General features: G+C 36.3%; 1 protein-coding gene across 2 annotated transcripts; it reads left to right on the top strand.

Annotated features, from left to right (window-relative positions):
* Window positions 1-365: 365 nt before the first annotated feature.
* On the top strand, window positions 366-23,945 carry Taf6 (TBP-associated factor 6). Of its 2 annotated transcripts, XM_074089191.1 has the most exons (11): window positions 366-1,119; window positions 2,209-2,497; window positions 2,947-3,098; window positions 5,344-5,523; window positions 5,758-5,927; window positions 8,648-8,804; window positions 9,671-9,843; window positions 10,703-10,875; window positions 12,544-12,659; window positions 13,531-13,602; window positions 22,276-23,945. In XM_074089191.1, exons 1-11 carry the CDS (start codon window positions 883-885, stop codon window positions 22,366-22,368), a joined length of 1,812 nt encoding a protein of 603 aa, XP_073945292.1. In that variant the 5' UTR covers window positions 366-882; the 3' UTR covers window positions 22,369-23,945. The 2 variants fall into 2 exon arrangements, with proteins under 2 accessions (XP_073945292.1, XP_073945300.1); XM_074089199.1 differs by lacking the exon at window positions 13,531-13,602.
* Window positions 23,946-24,671: the final 726 nt, after the last annotated feature.

The following is a 24,671-nucleotide window of genomic DNA, read 5'->3' as shown; positions in this document are numbered from 1 at the left end:
TCATGTTTAGCGATGCAATTTTTTTTTCTACCATGGCAACACAGATTCCAATAGCACAACCACCAACCACAAGTCCACGACCAACAACAAAATGTAATCTTCAAAATTCACTTTCCCATTGCTAACTGTTCCGCCATATTTCATTCTTGTTCTGTTCATACATGGTGAGATGAAACTCAGTGTGCACCAACGACGGTGCTTGATCATTTTCATGCCATTTGTGCAATATGACGAATACTGCTCATATTATACACAGACTAATAAGAGATACTATATTGTATGAGCTAAGACTCTGTAGCCTTCTTCCTGGAGGGGATAAACTAAAAAAAAAGTTGACGTTTCGTTTAGAGTAGTCATTCCAAAGTCATTCCTATACACTCTACATAATATACATTACAATTTTACATTTTACAATACTCTTTGGAGTCGAGTAGTCTACTCTGTGATGGTGATGGCTGACATGTCATATCGGTCGAGTCAATTCGTTCGATCGCGCTCGTTTCAACTCGTTCACGACTCTAGGTCCCTCACACTCGTGTATTAAATAGTATAAGCGTTAGAGGAACAGAACGACACGAACTTCGATTTTCGTATTTCGTAGTAGCCCCACAGTCTTCAGTTGTTCAGTACCACTCTCGGTAGAATTTGTTTATCTTAAATTTTGTCGTTCGTGGTATATATGTGGTATTTATTTGGTGTATTGTGAAAGCGAATTAAGAACTTGGTTGTACATACCTCTTATATTAATTTCAACAATTGAAGTGAAAAGAAGGTTTGCTGTTCTATGATAATAAACATATACAAAGATGATTCAGAATATTTTTTAGAGATTTGAGAAATAGTCATTACTTTTTCTCAAGAAGTATTATAGTAAGCAGAAAGATGGGAGATTCCGATTTTGCTTTTGGCACTACTATGCCGGTTGATTCTATGAAGGTGATCGCGGAGAGTGTAGGAATTGCGTCCCTAGGCGACGATGCTGCGAAAGAATTGAGTGATGATGTTTCTTATCGGCTCAAAGTGATTGTTCAGGACGCCATGAAGTTTATGCATCACTCTAAAAGGCAAAAGCTTTCCATCAGTGATATTGATCATGCTCTCAAAATTAGAAATTTAGAGGTATGTTATTATTTTTAACCAACTTAAAATAGAGGAGGCGGTTATATGTTCAGCTATGTGTATTTTTGAAAAGATATATTTAGTTCACAAGAGCTGGTGATTCAACACTATTTTCAGCCATCATCTTGTGAAACTAATTTCATAAAAAACGGTCAAGCCGTTTCGGAGGAATTTGATCACAAACATTGTGACACAAGTTCTGTATGTCTACTAGTTTTGTATGTTATCTATAGTTAATAGTAAATCAAACTCATTTAATCGAAATATAAAAAATAACAGTACATAAATAAAAAAGGAACAATAATAGTACTAGTGTACTAGCTTTAAAAAACAGTCAGTTTTAACAAACTCCTAGAAATTGCATTCAGTTGATGAGATGGTAGTAAATAAAGAAGTACTAACAAGAGTATTAGAAGCCCAAAATAGAAAAATGAGGGCTTTAATCAGTAGATGTTTGTATTTCTAGTGTCACCCCTTCACATCCGCCTCTGCCTCTGCTAAGAAGGCCTCCGTTACAACCCTACTTTTCATCACATTTGCAAATAAATAAATAATAGAAAAATTGTCATTTCTTGTCTCTTGATACAGATATCTTGCAAACCTACTAGGATACTACCTAAACTTCTATCATGTACAGATCTATAATATTAAAAATGTGAAAGGAACTTGTCTGTCTTTCTGACTGTCTATCTGTTACATCTTCACACTTGAACCACTGAACTGATTTACATAAAATTAATAAATAAATATCACGGGACACTTGCCACCAATTGACCCAGTCCCAAATTAAGCAAAGCTTGTGTTATGGGTACTAGGTAATGGATAAACATACATAAATACATATTAAACACCAGAATAAACATTCATATTTTTTATAAAAAGATCAGCCCCAACCAAGGATCTAACCACTGGGCTATCTGGTTGTATGAAGATGGTTTGAGACCCTGAGAATGACATAAGATGATCCAGGAAAATTACATAGTTCAGCTACACAGCTAGTGGTTCAATGAATATTTGTCAACCAATGAAAATAGACCAATAATTTATATTTTAATTTAAAATTAGAATAAATCTTTTTTTTTTCTTCAGCCTCAGTATGGATTTCTTCAGCCCGATTCACTACCATTTAGATTTGCATCTGGAGGAGGAAGAGAATTGCATTTTATTGAGGAGAAAGAAATTGATTTAAATGAAATTTTATCTGCACCACCACCAAAGATTCCTTTAGATGTGTCTCTACGGGCGCATTGGTTGAGTGTAGATGGTGTACAACCTACTGTCCCTGAGAATCCACCTCCGCTTTCGAAAGAATCACAGAAATTGGAGTCTGTTGACCCTATCAGTAAACTAAGTAAGCCTGCAAACAAAGATGCTGCAGGTAAATTGAACATTTATTTGAATCATGCTTGTCATATGTTGGTTTGCTTTAGTTTGTATAAGCTAACAATACATATCCACCATACTTATTAGCTTAAGCCATACCTACTTTTAGTTTTATTTAGCATTAGAAATAAAGGTAAACAATCTTGACTTGACCTGTCTTCATTGAAAAATACCTACTTAAATATAAAATAATAAGTAACTGCAACTAATAATTAAATCATAATATGACATGTCATTCATACTGTTTCTTATGTACCAGTAATTATATATACAATTAGGATGCTGTTTTGCAGTACTGAGTCAACCCACTGTCATTTTGCAATACAATGTCAACTGTTAAAAGTATTTTCTAAGGGTTGACATAGTATTGCAGAATTAATAAGGGTTGACACTATTGCATAACAGCGCCTATTGCCTATGTACCAATCTTATCTAAATGTCAAGGTAAACCGATTTGTGGGAAAGCAGCACGGTTGAAGGCATCTGAATCTGTACATGTAAAGCAGTTGGCAACCCATGAGCTCAGTGTGGAACAGCAGCTGTATTACAAAGAGATCACTGAGGCTTGTGTCGGCAGCGACGAGGGACGCCGTGCGGTATGATACTATTTATTAAAACTATTACTATAGTTGATACCTAATTCAATTCAATTTTTGGGATAATATGGCCCCATCAATCCATGCGATGATTCCGCCAATGTCGTGGTTAGTTGATACCTATAGTACTTTTCGGATAGGATGGGTACGGTGACACATGTCATTGAGCAATTAAAGGATTAAAGGGTTGTGACAATGTAAATTCAAATCGATTTATTCCGATTCTCGATTAAATATGCTAAGGCTGTGAAATCGATTTTATGTGATAGTTTATATTTTTAACTATTTTCTGCCTGCGGTTTCGCGTGTTTTTGCTTGTCTATCGGGATCTCACAAACCATGGGGTCTTCTTTGGCACTATATCAAAACTAATAATGGTAAAAAAATTAACAAAAACTGTAATAACAAAATTGAATAACAAAGTAACTGTTAAAAAAAACAATACGAAACACTTGAAACAAAGCCGCATTTAAGGACCTTCGCTCTTGTACTAACTGACAGATAATGCAAGTCAAACGATTTGACATCATAAGATTTTGGAATCTATTCGGTCAATAAGCAAATTCAAGCTCTATTGTAATAGAGTTCCGTTTTACGCGATGAAAGTTGATGAGATAAAAATTTATCTTATTAGTTTTCTAACAAAATATTATATTTTTAAGTGATTTGTGTTTATTATTATGAAATATTTTAAGCTACATGGAGATATATATATATATATATATATATATATTTTGTTCTTTCAAGATTCAAGTATATAAAATATTGATTTATAAAATATTGGCCTGAAACATATATGGTGTGAAATAGAAAAAAAGGAAATGTCACTGTACCCAAGCTAACCGAAAAGTACCATAAAAGCATTGAATTCAAGTTAGAAATATAGAACCTTTTGAGTAAAGCATAACAATATTAAAAATGATTGTGCATATACATACCTGTATAGCAGGGTTTCTTAAACTTTTTGCAGTCAGACCACTTTCACTATTTAAACAATTCCATGGACCCCCATCAAAAAATATTTTGGGTAAATGTCCTAATAACTATGTTTACAGACTGACCTTTTGCGGACCTGTGATACACATGCTACGGACCCCTAAGGGGTCCGTGGACCACACTTTAAAGAACCCGGCTTTATAGATATATTTGTAGCTTCTCATCCGAAAGTAAGGCTTTTACCCCGAGTCTCTCTAAATTAATTGCAAAATCATTTCAATACCTTTATGTAAGAACTATTCAAATCTATTATTGATAATGATTAAATAAATAATATTTACTTAAGTTGTAGTTAAATTTACTTAATACAGTAAGTTTCCTACAAAAAATGTTTATTAAGCCAAATCTTATCTTGGAAAAAATAATCTTGCTACAAATATCTGCTTGTCAAGCCAAGTTCAAACTAATAGAACTGACGAGCAGCACCTTGTGCAATATTACACGAACCATTTGGATCCACTTTTGACCCCCTCATAACTCAAAAACGATTCCACATAAACATGTCAAATTTGGCATTCTCGGTTCAAAAAGAAGAAAGTTCATATTTGGTATCCAGATAGGTAATTGAGTAAATAAATCAGAAACTAGTAAATTTTTATCATTTTATTATAATGTTTCAATTAAATTGATTCTATTAGGTAGGAACACTTACTTATAGTGCCTGTACTTAAGTACTTAAGTGCCTATTATGCCTGAAAGTAAGAATCAGAAGTCAGTTCTTGGTTTAATATATTATCCTAAGTTATAAGAAGAATATACATTAAGAAGTATATATTTGAAGTCGTTACAAAATATTTTATGTTGTTATAAATAAATTTCAGGACTGACCATTGAACTTGAAATCAACAATCAATTTATGTTTTACAGGGGATATTACCATACATAAGTGGAACACTTTACAAGTAATTTCTACTATTCATATTTAAAACATAAGTTGTGGATACCTTTTATTCTTTATCTTGACAGGTTGTGTTACTTCTTCACAACAACATAAAATATCTAAATTAACTTAATATCATTTTTATTTTTTTATGATGACTGGTAAACACTATATTTCTTGTAAAAAAAAAGTGTAATTTTGAATTTTATTCTTCATTAATTGTACCTACAGGTATCTAAATACCTATAGTAGGTAAATCAGGGTCGAATCCTTGGAGCTGACAATATAATATTATATATAATCTTGGTAAAATGCTCCTTAACTACAATATTTGATTGTTGCATTAATTGTCGTTATTTTGCATTGCAGGAAGCGCTGCAGTCTTTGGCGTGCGATCCGGGCCTGCACGAAATGTTACCAAGAATGTGCACCTTCATCTCGGAAGGTGTCAAAGTAAATGTTGTTCAAAACAATTTGGCCCTACTGATATATCTCATGCGAATGGTCAAGGCGTTGCTGGACAATCAGTCACTTTATCTGGAGAAATATGTAAGTAAAAAAATATGAAAGATTGGACCATAAAATATTATGTACTGTCAACGTCATAAATAAGTGATCACTTTTGTACCTTGTCATTTTAACGTCATGTTTGAAAAGCCATACGAAATTGTGTACCGACTGAAAGCGACAAGGTACAAAAGTGATCACTTACTTATGACGTTGCCTGTACCACTTACAAAGTCGTAATATCTACCAACATTGACATTTTCATTGTTATTACAGCTCCATGAATTGATTCCATCGGTTTCGACCTGCATTGTATCCCGCCAACTTTGCCTGCGTCCTGAAATGGACAACCATTGGGCGTTGCGAGACTTTGCAGCGCGGCTAATGTCGCAAATCTGCAAAACCTTTAACACATCTACAAATAATTTACAGACGAGAGTCACTCGGTAAGTGCAAATTCTGCGAAATAGTTTTATTTCATTATTTGACAGTAAAAAATTACAGCTTATATTACTTTCAAAAAACCAATTCGCTGTAAAATGAAAATTATACACAAAAAAAAGAGGTAAAAATTGGTCAAGTGCGAGTCGGACTCGTGCATGAAGGGTTCCGTAAACAGTTCAGTAAAAGTTTTTCTTAAAGTTCTTATAATATAAGTTATTTTTGCTGACTGTACTTTATGCCCCTGGTTACCAAACTACTCGTCAAGACGAATCAAACGAGTCCAAACTCGATGCGGCCGTGTCGTTTATCACAGAGTTCCTATGGTCATCCGCTAGCTTTATCATCAGATCAACTCCATGTTATAATAATATTGCATTGTCATCCGATTTATACATGCGTGTAAAATTTCAGCTCAATTGGTTGAAGATATCCACTTCAAATTTGAGTTGAAAGATTCCACACAAGCAAACATAGTTACATTACACTGCAAATAAATATAATGCTTGTAATAAGTTTTTGTTAAAAATTTCATTTTTAATACAAACTTTTTTGCCGAGTGTACTTTTTGTTGACTGTACTTGAATTGTCGTCTAAACTACATATCTGTACCAAATTTCAAGTCGGTACTATTAACTATTGAGGAGTTCCCTCCTGCAGAGACAATCTCTCCTGGCAGGACCACCAAGATGTCACTACCAGATTATTGTATTGTCACCAAATTTACATAAGTATGCCAATTTTCATGTCGATCGGACCACTGGAAGTGGGTCAAATTTAGCTTCCAAGATTTGACCCAAACAAACAATAAATAAATAAATGAAACAAACAGGGCAAGCTACAGAATAGCTTCTAAAAATATCGCCGAAATGTAAGCACTTGTGCAAGTATTTCGAATAAAATAGTACATTGTGTCTTAAGGGCGGTAAATAAGGAATTACGAACGAGAGTCTATTATGTAATGCTCTTATAGCTTTAATGAGTCGATGTTCGTAATTCAAGTACCGCCCGTGCGACATACAATGTTTTTCATCACATTTGCGAGTAAAATTTTATATTTGTAAAAGAATATAATTGTTCCAAATATTGGCGATACCTTAGGCTGTGCTCTTGGCAGCGCCGCCCTCTACCTCCCTCGGCATGCGCCGCAACGTGAGTGTGCATGTAGACCATGTAGTCCTGCAGCAGCGCGCGCAGCGCCATCAGTACGGGCATTTACTAATTTACCGACCTTGGGCTTCATGACAAGAAAATGTGTACGCGCAATGACTCATTTACCGACCACGGGTTTCATGACAAGCACATTAAGGTCGAGGGTTTTATTTGGGGGGTTGCAACCAAGGTAGCCTGCATGTTATGACACTGTTAACGAGCAAGTGTGATGAAAAACAATTTGAATTCTCATCCTCCTTGGTTCTGGCTGTTTACTTCTGAAACCATTGCCAGCGCACGCCGCGAGCAGCTCAAAAAAAGTTGCTGTCTGTCAGCAAAGTTCATTCGCGGAAAATTCGGCGGACTTTGTATGTTGTGTAATTAAATAATAAGAAGCTCGACTAGTGTGAATAAATTTTAAACTGTATTATAAACCTTGTAAATAGTGTTAATAAATACTTAGTATGATTTTTTTAGTTTAAAAAACAATAGGTAAACATAGTGATTAATACGGTGTGGATATGGCGAGCGCTTTATCAAATTTGGCTTCATTGAGGATTGTGGTTCATAAATTGCTTTACTAATTTTGCACAAAAACTAATAAACCATACAATCAGACAGTCAGTACATTATATTATCGAAGCTTTTATAAAACATCATTAAAATCGCAAACTTAAAGTTAAATATTCAAACGCCTAGCAACTAAAAAACGCTGAAAAAAACACGTTTCTTGTATGACGACCCCATTTAATTTGTAACTTTATTTTATTATTAGTATTTGTTGTTATAGCGGCCACAGTAATACACAATCTATTAAAATTTAAACCCCCTTATTCATAAAACTTAACAAGCCTATGTTAACTTACAAATGCAAATACAAATGTCGGAGTGACAGATAAGGACAAACGAATTTTAGCGGCATTTTAACTAAAATAGGTTTGATTGTCGTTTATGAATAAGGGGGTAAGTGTCTAACTTTTACGGCTTCAGAGATAGAGCCCTGTGACAGACGGACAGACAGACAGACAGACAGAAAGACAGACAGCGGAGTCTGAGTAATAGGGTCCCGTTGTCATCCTTTGGGTACGGAACCCTAAAAATGAGGGCTTTAATCAGTAGATGTTTGTATTTCAAGTGTCACCCCTTCGCATCCGCCTCCGCCTCCGCTAAGAAAGCCTCCGTTACAACCCTACTTTTCATCACATTTGCAAGTAAATAAATAATAGAAAAATTGTCATTTTTTGTCTCTTGATACAGATATCTTGCATACCTACTAGGATACTACCTAAGCTTCTATAATGTACAGATCTATAATATTAAAAATGTGAACCATTCCCAAATTAAGCAAATCTTGTGTTATGTATAAATGTTATATGGTGCTTGTGTTTAAGTTGTAATAAAATATTTTATATTGTTATACATCAATTTCAGAACTGACCATTGAACTTGGCTCTCATTTAACTTTTATGTTTTGATAGGATTTGTTCCTACCCTAAAACGACCACCCGCTATCATCCACTCATATCATCCACTGCCTCAGCTGCCTTTCTAAAAGAATAAATTTGGTCCACAGATTATTTGCTAAAGCACTACAGTGCCCGTCGCAAACGAACAATGAAACAGGCGTGGGACCTTCGATGGCGAGCATGAAGGAATCGGAAAAGACACCCCTAGCTTCCTTGTATGGCGCAACACAAGGATTAGCAGAGCTCGGCCCTGAGGTGGTTAAAGTAAGTTCCATTTCAATGGAGTCGTACTCGTAGGCATATAATTCATCTATACTTGTCTCTGGATTGGACCGACATAGCTGAAAAGGCCGTAGTGGGGTTTCCTTAGTAAGTCGGCCCTTACATCAAATGGTTTTTTTTGTGAGTACCTCTTATAGTCAAGAATATTTGTGCTGAGTATACTCGTAAACATCCAACTTGTGACAGTTTTTGACTTATGATTTTATCAGAGATTTATTTTAATGTATTTGATTTTTCATAATGTATTCAAGCGATTTGCTTCAAATTTTGAAATTATATTCTTTATATAGATTTGCATCGCCCCACCCAAAAACTAATACTAGTTATCATATATAAAAAAAGACTAAATAAGAAGGAAACATCCATTTTTTATGTGGTTGTAAAGTAGTGACACTTCTAGATTTATTTCTCAGAAAAGAACATATATTGGTCTACTACTTGCCTAAATACCAAAATTTTCCAGGCAATACTTCCTTTCGAAAATCAGCAATATGTGTAGCCAAGTTCTGTATTCTAGTGCTGAGGCATCGACTTCAAACTAGTACGTAGATTAAGGTTGAATAGGAGAGAAAGGAGAAAAAGATTTATTATTTTCTACTGTTCGGCTATTTTGGCGGCTTAATTTTTTTATTTAAAAGTTTTATATTGTGTTATTTTGACAGCTGTTCCAAATTTGAAACTCATTGCAGTACTATATTTGATACTGTAATGAACATTACGTTACTGCTGTTACCTACTTGGTTGTTTAATGCTGGTCATTATTGCCAGCGGTTTTTGTATGCATTATAGAGGAATTATGATATGGGTGTAGATAAACTATGTAGAGTTTGTGTTGGTGTGTCGTTCAGGTGTTGATCCTGCCGCGCGTGCGCTGGCTGGGCGAGCGCGTGGAGGGCGCGCTGAGCGGGCTGGGCGGCGCCGACCGGCTCGCGGCCGGCAACCTCAAGCACCAGCTGCTCAAGGTGCTGGCGCCCGTCGTGCGCCACATGCGCGCGCCGCCCGACCTGCCCGACGACTACAAGTGAGTGCGCAACCCTCAGCTCGGCACAGCTCAGCTGCTGGACGCCGCTTTTTGATTAGCGTTACTATTTCTATGGGTTCAGTCAGGTCAACAAGATGCTTATCTCTACTAATATTATAAAGAGGAAAGATTTGGATTTTTGGATGATTGATACAAAAAAAATCAAAAACTACTGAACCGATTTCAAAATTTCTTTTACCATTAGAATGCTTAACTCTTCCAAAGTGCCATAGTCTATATTTATTACCAGAAAAAAATAAGGTTCCGTGCTAAAACTTCAATAATGTAACTCAAAGTGTAAAAAAGTTACCATAAAATATCTTTCATCGCGTGCGTTGCGGAAAGTATTGATGATAGAACAAAATAATGTTCTACGATAGTAAAGAGTATATCGATATCTACAAAAAGCTTCGCGATGCCATATGTCCAACTATTGTAGTTATGTCACTATAACTACTTTTTTACCTTTTAAAAGTTGATAGAAATGCCGACCAAAATTAGACCACGTTATCCATACCTTTGCATTAATCCTTATCCAAATAAATAATGTCATATTCAAGACCGTTTCAATACCTTGCGCGGATATAGTCTTTAACCCCCGACGCAAAAAGAGGGGTGTTATAAGTTTGACCGCTATGTGTGTCTGTCTGTGGCACCGTAGCTCTTAAACGGGGCTTCTTAAAATATCTGAACACGACTCTATTGGTTAACGGCGTACTGTACTGTTATAATTTGAAAACTAGCTACAACCGTTTCGCTGTGGAACCTGTGTGAGAGACGGACATACACGTGAATGACAGCATTGGGGCGCGTTTGGATTCAGAACTATAAAAGCTGACTTTTATGTAATGTTGTACAGGCGCGATTACGGGTATCTGGGGCCCAGCCTGCAGCAGATGGTGAGCAAGCTGCGCGCGTCGCCGGCGGGCGGCGCGGCGGGCGGCGCCGTCGCCGTCGTCTCCTGCACGCCGCCGCTGCTGCCGCCCGCGCCGCACCACCTGGCGCACGCCTCGCTCGCCTCCAAGACAGTCGGTCAGTCGCTTTACATTACACCTACTTACTATACGGTGGCGGACTAACGGCACCTCCAAATATCCATAAGTTCTCTTAATCGAGCCCTAGTCCTGGACAAGGCTAAAATACGCTTAATATTTACATCGAATTTTAAGAGCGGGATCCTCATTCAGCTTTGCCGCCCTGGTCCCGAACGATCTTAGACCGCCACTGCGACTATAAGTCAATTCACAACAGATATAACGAAAATAATTTCACTTGTCAATGTGTGAGTGCCGTTCTTATGCAAGGGCCTCTTCTGTAGCAAAGTGTTTCGTTATTTTAGAATATATAAAAAATCTCACATTATTAGGACTAAGCTGGTAAAACGCATTTCCCCTAGATTTATCCATGGTAATATTTACCTGTGATCCTGTGATATTATTATTATTCAACTCAACTGATTAACGATTTTTTTTGTAAAAAAAAGTAAATTAAATAGTTTTCGGTGTATTTGTAGGAAGTTCACGAGAGGAATGCCGCAATCCAAAGGATAAACACGTTAATAATGATCTTTATATTATTCAGAATTGGGATGCACCAAAAAAATAACCTATAGTTTTAATCTTATTTTTGGAAAGAATAGGATATTTTAAGATACCATTTTCATTGATTTTGGATAAGTATTTATTTTTTTTATATTTTTTTTACGAAATACGCTGGATGACGTCACAGTGCGACAGCCACGTTCCATTGCCTAAAAAAAATCAGGTTGTACATAACATAATATGTGGCATTACAATTTGACAATAATTCAAGCACGGTTTAGGGTCCTAAATGAACCATGACAAATAGTTTTATTTTATTTCTCTTCTTTTAGCTTAGATTATTCCTTCGTTTATTTAATGGTGTGATAGTAAATAGATATCTTTTTAAAAATCTGATATTTAAATTCTTTTGTATTTACTTTTAACATTGTAATTTAATAATTTAATTTGTAAAAATACATTGGAAATACTCGTATACATTTCGGACTTTACGATAAATGACAACTGTTTAAGGCCAGGTGCGCATCATGTGATTAAAGTTCTATCTTTGTCACTCTTTGCTATTATAAGCAGGACAGGAACATTTCAAATGCCAATTTTCTTAAGAGTAAGACCTGCTTTATAACTTGCCTTTGTGACGAGACACTCCAGGGGTCAAATGAGGGTCACTACTTAAATTTTGTTTATTTAAATCAGTTTATCACATTTTTGGAATCTGATTTCTGAAAACGCTGCACGAAGCCTATTTTTCCAAATGGTTTTCGATTTATTATATGTTGTCAAAAATTGGGACATCCCAATTACGGTAATTTATCGTTCTAGGTTTTCTATTTAAAGTATCACACAAACACAAACATCACGCCTGTATTCCCAAATGGGGTAGGCAGAGCACACGAAACGTTACCGCTTCCGAGCCACTTTTAGCAATTTTAGGTTTTAAGTTTGACAAAAACGGTACAATAGTGACAGGTCGCTAGCCTGTTGCCTACGGTATACCTAAACCTATATCCTCAGTCGTCTCTTACGACATCCACGGAAGAAATGGAGAGGTGTAGTTCTAACCCGACACCACACGGGTATTTAAAGTATGGGATAAGTTAATCCCATATCTCAGTACGTAGGTTAATGTTCTGGCTATAACTTAGCCCTTTGTTTGCAGATTGCATGAGCACCCGCAATGTAATGATCACCGCAGGATCGGCGCCGCAGTCGCCCGCGCCAGCGACGCCTCCGCCGCAGAAGTTTGTCATCGTCTCGCAACAGAAGCCTCCTCAGGTGAGAGTCCAGTCTAAAGCGCACGACGCCTCCCAACACTCGGACTTGCCCACTACAGTAAGTCTGTCGCACGAGTGCCACGCCCTAAATAAACAGAACCAGCGGCAATTAATATCACGGTGAATTTTTTTGGTAAGATTCTACAAATTTCATTTGCACGCACATACGAGAGTGCAGGTGTTTAACTGGTGCACGATCTGCATGCACAGAACTAATAGAGGAATTGAAATGTTATCATTGATACTTCGTAGCTCCTGCTATATCTATGCGCACACATTTTACAATTATCATATATTTTATGACCTTTCACCTGACATTTTGAGTCAAAATCTTTGCAATAAACCATTTTTTTTTTAATTAAGTCTAGCAGCGCTTTGTTACAGAGAAAGTTGGTAAACGAATATCGGGGTTTTTAGCGAGGTGAGAGGCGGCTCGCGTTTTAACTCGCATAAAATTTCCGTTCCTCTTATAATATCAGTTCTGTGTTAGTGGGTTAGGTACTTCACTTCTAAGTGGCTTATGTAGGTATGAGCATGAGGCCAGATTGTTGAAGCTCATTTGAGTTCATGATGTGATACGTCAACTGAGACTTTGGCTGCGTTCAGTTTAGTTTACATAACGTCTGTAATAACTAATATGGATTTCTTCTTTCGTGGTCTTATTTACAATCTTGTTAATACATTTAAAGTCAAAAATCTGTTTAATTTTGTATGTAACCTGAGGGAAAGTTTCACCTTCGATGCTTCATTTCAAATTAATTTCCAATGACTGAATGTTGTTATGTTTTTTTTTTTTAATTTGAACCATTTTGTTTAGCATGGTATGTGTAGATATAGAGCACACACAAACTACCCTTTTGTTTGATCACTAGACGCAACCGACGAGTAGCGCAAGTCACATCGTTGTGCACAGCTCGCAGCCCCCTCGCAGCCAAAACGTTCAGGTAATTTGAACTTCACGTTTAGTATCTCATTTACTTAGTCTTTGGTCACTACCATTTTTTTTGTATTTATAGTAGATAACGCACAATTGTTTTTTTTAATAAATTACTTTTCATCAAATCCCGAAGTTTCAGTTTGGTGTAATTTGTCCCAAGATATTATTATTACTCCATCTTACCCGCGGCTTCGCACGCGTAAACTATTCGATCTGGTAGTTAAGTTACAATTGAAATTCTGGGATTGTACGAAATTACCCTAGGAATTCCCAAGATGTATATCGTGGTCTTCATTGACGTTGTACTAAGAACAACTGTACAAAATTTCACGACTCTAAACCCTGCGGTTGAAATTTTAAAATTTTATCCCTATACCGTGGGAATATCGGGATAAAAAGTAACCTATATTTTATTCCAGACTTCCAACTACCTACACACCAAATTTCATCCGAATCCGTCCAGCCATTCTAGCGTGAAGAACCAACAAACAAAAATTCCCGTGGGAATTCCCAGAAAAACCATCGTGGTTTTCAATGACGTTGCATTAAAAACCACCATACAAATTTCATGACTCTAACTAAACTCAACGGTTGTTGTTTCGATATAATCCCTATCCCGTGAGAATATCAAGATAAAAGTAGCATATGTGTTATTCCAGATGTCCAGCTATCTACCTACCAAATTTCATCTAAATCCGTCCAGCCGTTTTAGCGTGAAGGAATAACAAATACACACACACACAAACACACACACAAATGAATTTTTAATTTTTCGAAATTCATTCTCACATTTGATTGCATGATCGCAAACCTTTTTCCACTCTTTAGCCCCGACCATGTTTATTTTTTCATTCATTTTTTTTTCATAGGAAAAAATAGGTGTTTTTTAATATATTCTTATCTCTTTGTTATCCTTTTTCTAGTAGTTACAACAACTTTCTATAGATATCCAAAGTTTACATGTCATTAAGGTTGACGTAAACTAATTAAGTCCATCGAGTGCAGTATTTAATTGATATAAAACGTCACGGCGATTGATGGACGGTCGGCGGTGTTCGGAAATCGCCGTAAACAGCCAATGGTCTTTTGCCAAAGACCGATGTGCAATGTTTATCGCCGGGTACTGTACCTAATGAATGGTCTTCCATATTTATACACAGAGATAGAAAACCCTCAAATTGGTTTATCATTTAAAAAAAACTCTGGTTTTTCCCAAAGTAAAAATAATTAACATGATGTATAGATCGCGCCATCCACGAAGACGCGCCCCACTTTTGTTCCTAATCGCTTACAATACTAGTGTCACAGAATATATAATAGTACTAACGTACAGAATGGTCACGCTCCGCCCCGCACCGGTTCGAGTTACCCCACCCCTCAAGCGCAGATTGCAGGAAAACCGCAGGAAAGCAGTCGGGTGCGCGACGCGATGTATATCGACCGCACGGCACTAAGTTCGGGAGCAATAATTTTGCGAAATCGTAACGGTACCCTACCTACTTCCTTTTTCTAAATTAATAGTGATTTCTGAAATTAACGCGATTAATACATGAAATAACTACCTACCGAATGATTATTTTAAGTTTGTAGACGTATATCTATTGTAATTGAAAATAATAATGCTTAAAATACGCAGACAGACACAATTTAAGTAGGTTTAAATAAATGGAGGATATTCTGGCAGAACCGGATAAGGGCACAATATTTATTTTTAATACGGTTTTGCTAGATAAATAAAGCAGAAAACATTGAGTACGTATGCCTATGTATGTAACTTTAATAAAATTGCACTTATTCTGTTTTGCCAGAATACCCTCGAAATAGGTAAGATTAACGATTACATTTATTTGCACATATCTAAGCCATACCTACATATAATCACCTTTAAATGTCATTGGTATCACTTATAGTACTATACGGTTTTGCAATAGTCAGCCCTGTGCAGCTTACGCACACATTGACGCGTGTACAGACGTCGTCGTGCCTATGTAGATTCAAGAACGCGTATTTTGTACGGCGTGGCCGCCCTGTGCTAGTGTGCAACCTTATAGCAGTGTTGTAGTTCTGTCCATGCACATTTATTACCTATGAGTGTATACGCACACTACGATAAATGGACTAATCAGGAGCAAGCATTATGGACAGCTGGAAAGATACTCTAGTTGATTTTAACAATTTCTTGTAATATTATTACGTTATCAGTTACTAGTTTTATAGATAATAACAACATAACAAAACCCTCCACAATAACAATATAAATGTAGATGTTAATAGTTCAATAAATACTAGCTTTTGCCCGCGACTTCGACCGCGTGGAATAGTAATTTTGAGAAGTATTTAATTTATTTAGGATAAGTACCTATTCTGCCAATAATAGTACATAGTAACTTCTACGGTTAACCGATATAAATATAAACTATTTTTTTTGTTCTTCCAGCCATCCATCCACCGGATGTTCTTTGGTAAAACATAAATATTTTGCGGATAGCCACAATTTAGCAATACGACGTGTATTCTACCCTGCCAACACAAAAGGATTAATTCTTCATAGTGAACTCTTGACACCTTACATCCTTTAAAGTAAGTTAGGAGGGTAGGATTATAATTAAGACGGCATTATTACTAAGCATAGTTACACATATTTCCGATAAATATACTTATATGTAGTAATTTGTTTGGAATTCCTTAAGAACTTTCATCCCCATATTTTCAAGTAAATCGGTTGAAATTTGAAAAGTGCCGGAGCAAATGTTTTTTAGGGTTCCGTATCTTAAAAGGAAAAATGGAACCCTTATAGGATTACTTTGCTATCCGTCCGTCCGTCTATCAAACCTCTAAGTCAAGGTAATCAAAAGCTACAGTAATTAAAAAGGTGTTTCCAAACCTATTGCCTTAACAGAAAAAGTTATAGGGTACTTCCGGCTGTCCTAGAAACTTGGAATTTTGCATAAAGGTAGCTCTTATTGCACAATAAATAAGAAAAATCTGAAAATCATAATTTTTCATGTCTGACTGTCTATGTGAATACGCCATCTAAAATGACCCCACATTGCGTACATTTCGCCTATGAGCTTAGAAGGCTCTGCTAGCACTGCATCATCCCCTCTGCTAACATCCCCTCGCAGGTAAAATTTTCAAAAACGCTTGAACAAATATCTATTTATTTCTTATAAGTAGCCCAATGCCAAGTTTCATAAAGAACCATCGATTTATCTTCGACAATGACGATCTTCCATATAAAGTTTCATCCCCTATTTCACCCCTCACAGGAAGAATTTTTAAAGACGCGCGAAAAATATGTATTTATCTCTTAGCACGTGGCCAAATGCCAAGTTTCATAAAGAACCGTCCAATTATCGTCGACAATGACGATCTTCCATATAAAGTTTCATCCCCTATTTCACCCCTCACAGGAAGAATTTTCTAAAAAGCTCAAACAAATATAGACTAATTTCTTATCAAGTGCCTAAATGCTTAATTTCATAGTTTTATCTTTGACAGCGACGAACATCCACCATATAAACTTTCATCCCCTATTTCAACCCCTTAAAGCCTCTTTTTCGCGATAAAAGGTAGCCTATGTTCTTTCCCAAGGTCTATTCTGTCTCTGTACCAAATTTCATCAAAATCGGTTCCGCGGTTTAGGCGTGAAAGCGTAACAGGCAGACAGACAGAGTTACTTTCGCATTTATAACATTAGTATGGATATTTTAAATAAAATTCTTTAAGAGTTTTATAACAAGCAATTAATCCTTAGTAATATTATGAGTGAATTTAAGTGCCATACCTCCTGGCGGTGACATGGTGTCGTATGGAATTCAACCTCACATCAAAAAATTTACTAAGATTGTACGAAATTGTACGCTTATTAAAAAAGTTTACTACCCGTAGTTACGAGAAAACAGTGATCAATCTGTCACCGCCGGAAAGGATACTTCCTGGCGGGTGCTATCTATTTCATTATGTAGCAGTAGTTCATTATGTAAATCAGAAAAAATGTACTAAATTGTATGCTAATCAAAAAAAGAGTAGGTACTACACGTATAAAAAAAGAAACACTTGAGAACCTGAACGTACGCTTTTCTCGTAAGTACGTCTACTTAGTACATTTTTTTAAATTAGCGTACAATGTAGTACACTTTTCGTACATTTTTTGTGACGTTGGTTTGAATTCCATACGTCACCATGTCACCGCCAGGAAGTATGACACGAATTTGAATGAAATTTAGATTATTCGTGTTTATCCTTTCGTCTTTTATGAACGAAGAAACAATCTACGTGATTTTTTTGTACATATCTATATTCGGAGATCTGAAAAGTGACATATGAGTATAAGCGTCTTTTCTTTCTCTGCAGAGATAAATAAAATACGCAAAAAGTTATATTGAGTTTTATTGTGATATAGTTAGACATTTTGTAAAAATATAAAGTAGAACAACAATTCAGACGTATTTAGATTTTCGTAACGCGGACTTCACCCGTTTGCATCGAGCGGCTGACCGCTCATGACTGACGGTCTAGTCGAACTCCCCGCACCCCGCCATACCCTCATTCGGAAAATGGTGGGGCGCGTCTTGGTGGATGGCACTATCTATACAAATATTTACATTTTTAACCGACTTCAGTAAAGGAAGGGGATGATTCCTTCCTTTTTAGGTTTTTTAGAAACCTAGCCTAGATTTCTTCCCTAAATAAAATGTATTTAAATAACGGAAATAAAACATGCAGATAAAAAAATATATAAGTACCAGCTATTTTTAGCCTCATCTGCACTTTTAATTTTAACCCAAGACTGAAGAGTATACCGTCGAGTGCAAAAATATGTACCACACCCTCTTATTCTGACGTAATAAGGCCGTGGTACTCAACACATTTTTGAGTTGTTCGAATCGATACATATTTTTGTACTTGGCTGTACTAGGATAGCCTTTAAAATATTGCCCCTTAAGTTTGAAATTGTAAATTTACAATTATATTAAATTTTAATTTACCAAAAAAGAATATGGTTATGAAAGTCCTATTTTATTAATAACTAGCGGAATGACTTACATTGTCCTCCTCGACAAACAAAAATACAAACATTGCATATAATTTTGCGTGATTCACCGTCTAAAGGTTTCCCTCTTTTTTCCTCGAGATGCCATTAGATCGTACAATTTAAAGTTGAAGGGTTTCAACAGCTCTATAGTATTATAATATAGATGTACATTTTTAAAATATAAAATACGCCATTATCCGAATATTATGGATGTATATTGTCGATTCGAAACTTTTAATTAAATACGTTCTTTAATTTGAGGGGAGAGTTTACCGTATCGACGCGCGACGGGATGAACATTTTTGACAGTTACGAAACCCATGATAATTTTATCCTACTAATATTATAAATGTGAAAGTTTGTGAGTGAGTATGTGAGTGAGTGAGTGAGTGAATGAGTATGTTTGTTACTTCTTCACGCTGAAACGGCTGGACGGATTTGGATGAAATTTGGCGAAAAGTTAGTTTATAACCTGGATTAAAACATTGGATACTTTTTATCCCGGTATTCCCACGGGATAGGGATAAAATCTCGAAATAACAACCTCTGGGCTTAGAGTCATGGAATTTGGTATGTAGGTAGTTGTACGTCTGGAATAACAGATAGGTGACTTTTTGACCCGATATTCTCACGGGATACCTAGGGATAAAATCTTGAAATAACAACCGCAGGGCTAAGAGCCATGAAATTTAGTATGTAGGTAGCTGGACCTCTGGAATAACACATAGGCTACTTTTTACCCCGATATTCCCCCGGGATAGAGATAAAATCTTGAAATAATAACCGCTGGGCTTAGAGTCATGAAATTTGGTTTGTAGGTAGCTGGACGTCTGGAATAACACGTAAGGGACTTTTTGACCCGATATTCCCACGGGATACCTAGGGATAAATTCTTTAAATAACAACCACTGGGCTTAGAGCCATGAAATTTGGTATGTAGGTAGCTGGACCTCTGGAATATTACATAATCTATTTTTTACCCCGATATTCCCACGGGATAGGGATAAAATCTTGAAATATTAACCGCTGAGCTTAAAGTCATGAAATTTGATATGTAGGAAGCTGGATGTCTAGAAAAACACATAGACGAATTTGGACCCGATATTACCACGGGATACCTAGGGATAAAATGTCGAAATAAGAACCGCTAGGCTTAGAGGCATGAAATTTGGATGTATGTAGCCGTACGTCTGGAATAACACATAAGTACGCTACTTTTTATCCCGATATTCCCACGGTATAGTTTTGTAACTAGGGGACCCCATACATCCCTGTATTATTATTATTATTTTGTATTTTTTCTTTAATTGTATACTGTAGTTTTTAAGTACTTTATTTGTAATTATTTTATTTTGAAAAAAAATGACTTTCTGCCAAGTTTCTTGTGGCGCATTTTTCTTGGCAATGATGGTCTTTCCGAAAGCGCTGGTAGTTTAAAAAATGACGTGTAAAAGTGCCCATTGCGGCCTATTTACTGAATAAATGATTTAAATTTGAATTTGAATTTTGATAGGGAAAAAATTTGAAACTTCAGCACTGGGTTTAGAGTCTTGAATTTTGTATAGTTATTCACAATACAACCTCAATGAAGATCACGATATAAATTTTGGAAATATTGGATTTTGTAAAATCCCGAAAATTTCAATTGCAGCTACCACACCGAATAGTTTACGCGTGCGAAGCCGCGGGTAAAAGCTAGTATGGGAATATGTTTCTTGCTTCGCTCGTGTGAACCATAAACATTTCAAAGAAGCAAGCAATCAAGCAAGCATGCATGTGAGCATGCAAGCAAGTATGCAAGAAAGCATGCAAGCAGGCATGCAAGCAAGCATGCAAACAACAAATCAAGCACGCATACTCGTACTCTCAAATGTGAAAAAATAGTGCAAGCAAGCATGCATTCAGAGCTTTATGCAAGCAAGCATGCAAGCAAGCATGCAAGCCAGAATGCGAGCAATCATGCAAGCCATAATGCAAACAAAAGATCAAGCAAGCATACTCCCAAAGGTGCAAGCAATAATGTAAGCAAAGCAAGCATGCAAGTTATTTAGTTTAAATATTGATCACTTCGCTCGTGTAAATCATTACATACAGCGGTTTAATTGATTTCTGTGATTTTACAAAATTCCCGTGGGAATTCCTGAAAATTATCGTGGTTTTCATTGACGTTGCATTAAAAACAACCATCCCCAATTTCATTACTCTAAGCTCAGCGGTTGTTATTTCGAGATTTTATCCCTATCCCGTGGGAATTTCGGGATAAAAAGTAGCCTATGTTTTATTCCAGATGTCCAACTATCTACATACCTTTTTTCATCCAAATCCGTCCAGCCGTTTTAGAGTGAAAGAGTAACAAACATACTCACTCACTCGCAAACTTTCGCATTTATAATATTAGTAGGATTATAGATTTCTTGTAATCGCAAAGATATCGCATAATAATATGGCCCATCACTAATAACTCGGGATTTTTGATTTTGATTTTTTGGAATTTGATGAAAAATAATAAAAGATACTTTCTTTCGGTATATTTTGTACATACATGCTACAGTACAATATAATTGCACTTTCATTCTTTTTAGCAGACAAATTATGCTAATCGTTAATTTATTGAAAATTAGGACTAAGATCATCTTGCATGAAACTATTTTCATTAATTTTGCTTACACTCTTGTGCAGTATTCGATGGTTATTTGTTATCACGTATTTTGATTCTCAGAATAATGTATTTGTTTTGGTAGTGACAAAGCACATTGTACCGGAGTAGTGCCTAGTTTATAGTGTGGTGTGCATGTATTGTGGTTTGCGTAGTCGGTGGTGGTGACTAGTGGGCCGGCGGGCGGCGCGCCGCCGGCGCAGAAGGCGGCGGCGCCCGCGCCGCCCGCGCCGCCCCCGCCCGCGCCCGCGCCCCCGCTTGCCACCAGCCAGGTTAGTCAGCCTTCTATTTTATTGCAGGCTCTCTACAAGCACAGTATCAGTATACCTACATAAACAAAGAGTGGGATCTTTTTATCTCCTCTTAAGCTGCATCAGAACTTAGGATGAAAAAAAAATTAGGAAAACTTTAATATCTATTTTGCTTTGTTTTTATTATTTTGCTTTAACGATATTTAGTGCTTAAAATTTAAATAATATTTTTTTATTTAGAGTATTAAGCAAAGTTACACTGCATAATGTTGTGTCACTATCTACTAGTATCGTAGCGGGTAGTACGGACTGATGCTTTGGACGGCCGATGAGGTAACACGTACGTGACCACACCGGCCTCTTATTAATTTACTTTTTGCTGGTCCGTCTGGTCTGGCCATTACATATTGTACCTAATTATACGAAAACACATACGACGAGACTTGTGTGACGTTTATTAGTTATTTCCAGCGCGGCCTTTTTAACTGCAGTACTACACTTTGTGTTTCATGTTCGCGTTTCGATCATCAAACCTCATTGCTCATAGAAAAAACTATAAAAGTTCATCGACGTGCATTTTGACAACAAACTTTGTTTACAAATACTCGTCGGTACATTAAAAAAAAAAAACTTTTTTTAAATTTAATGCAAACCTACGACAAGACCAACTTGTCAATCAAAGCTCAATTTGTTAGATCCGTAATTGATAGCATGATGTTGTATTGTGCTGCGCAGGCGCCGGTGTCAGTGGTGGCCAAGCCGGTGTTCGCGCGCGGCGCGGCGCCGCAGCCGCCGCCCGAACTCGACGACCTGTCGCACCTCGCCTGACGCCGCTCGCTCGCCGTCCCTCAACTCAAACAGTACGCTAAGAAGAAGTCGCCCTAGTGCGCTGACCACTAAACTGACACAAGTAAATAATATCATTCTCTAATATCTTAGGAAATCGTTTTATTATTATGTAACTATGTATTCATATGTCTAAAGTGTAATTATGTAGGGAAATAGCTGAAAAGCGGTGTAGGTATCTATAATGACAAATGAACATGTTATTATTTAAGTTTTGACTGTGTTGATAGGTATAGGTAGTGCCACCAGAGTTGAGGTCACGCACACAAGAACATGTCATGTAATGACGGCGGGATTTTGACATTCATTCATTCATTTAATTCTGTGTGTGTAATCATTCCATTCAACTCTCGCCACTACCTATACTATTATTGATGTCAATATATTCATTTATATATGTCTACAGATAAGAAATTAACTCATTATGTGCACATATGATTAAATTTTCCTAATTTATATAATCATTGAACTAGGTACTAGGTACAATGGTTGTTGTTGTTGCAGATTTAAAACTTAGGTAACATTTTTAGTTCACTGATAGGAGGTCCACACAACGTATTTCGTCAAAGCCATTTCAATCACTTAGAATTTTATGTTTTGCAATGTGACTATGTTCTTGATCAATCTATATCTATTTCTAACTTGATAAAAAAAATAGGGCCAAAGTATAATTCATTTTATTCTCTTTCTCTCTTCAAAAGTTATACAAACCAATACAATACAATGACTCGAATAAATGAATACTTTAATATAATGTCTAATTTTGAAGTTTACCTTAAGTATGACCATGCCAACACGACTCACGACCTGAGAAAGGATCGAAAAGCCGAAATCCGTCTTGATGTATTCAGCGCTTTCTAAAGCACTTATAATATTTGAATAAGTTTTTTTTAAATAAATATATAAGGAAATAAAATCATGTTTGCACAGGAATAAATCACTTGATTTTCATGATTTTGATTTTGATTAAATTTTGTTATTATGCGTGAAAATTACTTATACGAGTAGGTTATCGGTGTACCCCCTGCTGGTATCGTATTATCGAAATTTTTGCATTGCCTGGTTATTCTCATTTGTATTTTTTTTTATTATAGTATTTGACTAAATCTTTGTAAATAACTTTATGTAGTGCCCGTGACAGTTTTTATGGCATAATCAATTATCGAGTGCATGCTCACGTCATGTGGAATATGGAGAGCCCAGATACTTTAACACGAAGCCCATCGTTTATAATAGAAAAGTGTGGGGGCTCAAATTAAATGAATTACTCGTATAATTGTATTGTTTGACAGTCTCCTATGATACGTGCTTTAGTGTCAACGCTGTATAAATGTTAACTGTTGTATTGTATGACGTAATTAATGAACTATGTTTATACCAGTTTGATAAACAGTTTAACATAAATGTATTTTCATAACGTGGATGGGTAAAAATAAGTAAATATATGTATAGAAATAAATTGTATTGCTTAAATAGAGTTAAGTAAAAAGAGTAAGATCAGTTCGTAACTGTCTTTATATTTATAAATGTAGTCATTGGAATAAATGTCTAATACTAGAGCAATATGTTTTAATTTAAAAGCTCTTCATATGTTTTTAAGTGGACTGACGAACGGCCGCACAATCATGCCGCTGTGTAGTTTTAAAAATAAAGTTGCGCATGGTTTGAAGTGATGCATACTCCAATTTTAAGGCGTAGCTTCTCGTATAGCCGTCCAAGTTAACGCACCAAATCCGCACATAATAGCTACAATGCACCACAATGAATGAATGCCCACTCGAGTGAATTGGTAAGTGGGTTGTAGTCGTGCCGAGCCGCTCGGCGCTCGGTCGCCGCCGCGCAAGCCGGTGGGACGCACACGATTGCCTTCTTGGGCATAGCCTCGCTGAGGCTTATCGTTTTTGTTATCTTCTATACTTCTATATCTATTGTAATATTATAAAGAGGAAAGATTTGATTGTTTGTTTGTTTGCATTGAATAGGTTCGGAAACTAATGGACCGATTTAAAAAAAACCTTCACCGTTGGGAAAGCTATACTATCCCCGAGTGACATAGGCTATATTATATTTTCAAAAAATTAGGGATCCTTACTAAAATCCTAAGGTGTAAAAAAATGAACTATAAAAATACTTACATCGCGTGCGCTGCGAAAACTATTGATGATAGAACAAAATAATGTACTACGATTTTGCAGAACACATATGATCTGCAAAAAGTGTCGCGACAGCATATGACTAACTATTATAGTTATGCCACAATAAGTATTCTTTTATTGTTGAAAAAA

This window comes from Choristoneura fumiferana, chromosome Z (genome assembly GCF_025370935.1).
Source record: "Choristoneura fumiferana chromosome Z, NRCan_CFum_1, whole genome shotgun sequence".
Classification (NCBI taxonomy): domain Eukaryota; kingdom Metazoa; phylum Arthropoda; class Insecta; order Lepidoptera; family Tortricidae; genus Choristoneura; species Choristoneura fumiferana.
The sequence above is the reverse complement of the archived record's forward strand: the minus strand, read 5'-3'. Positions and strand labels throughout refer to the sequence as shown.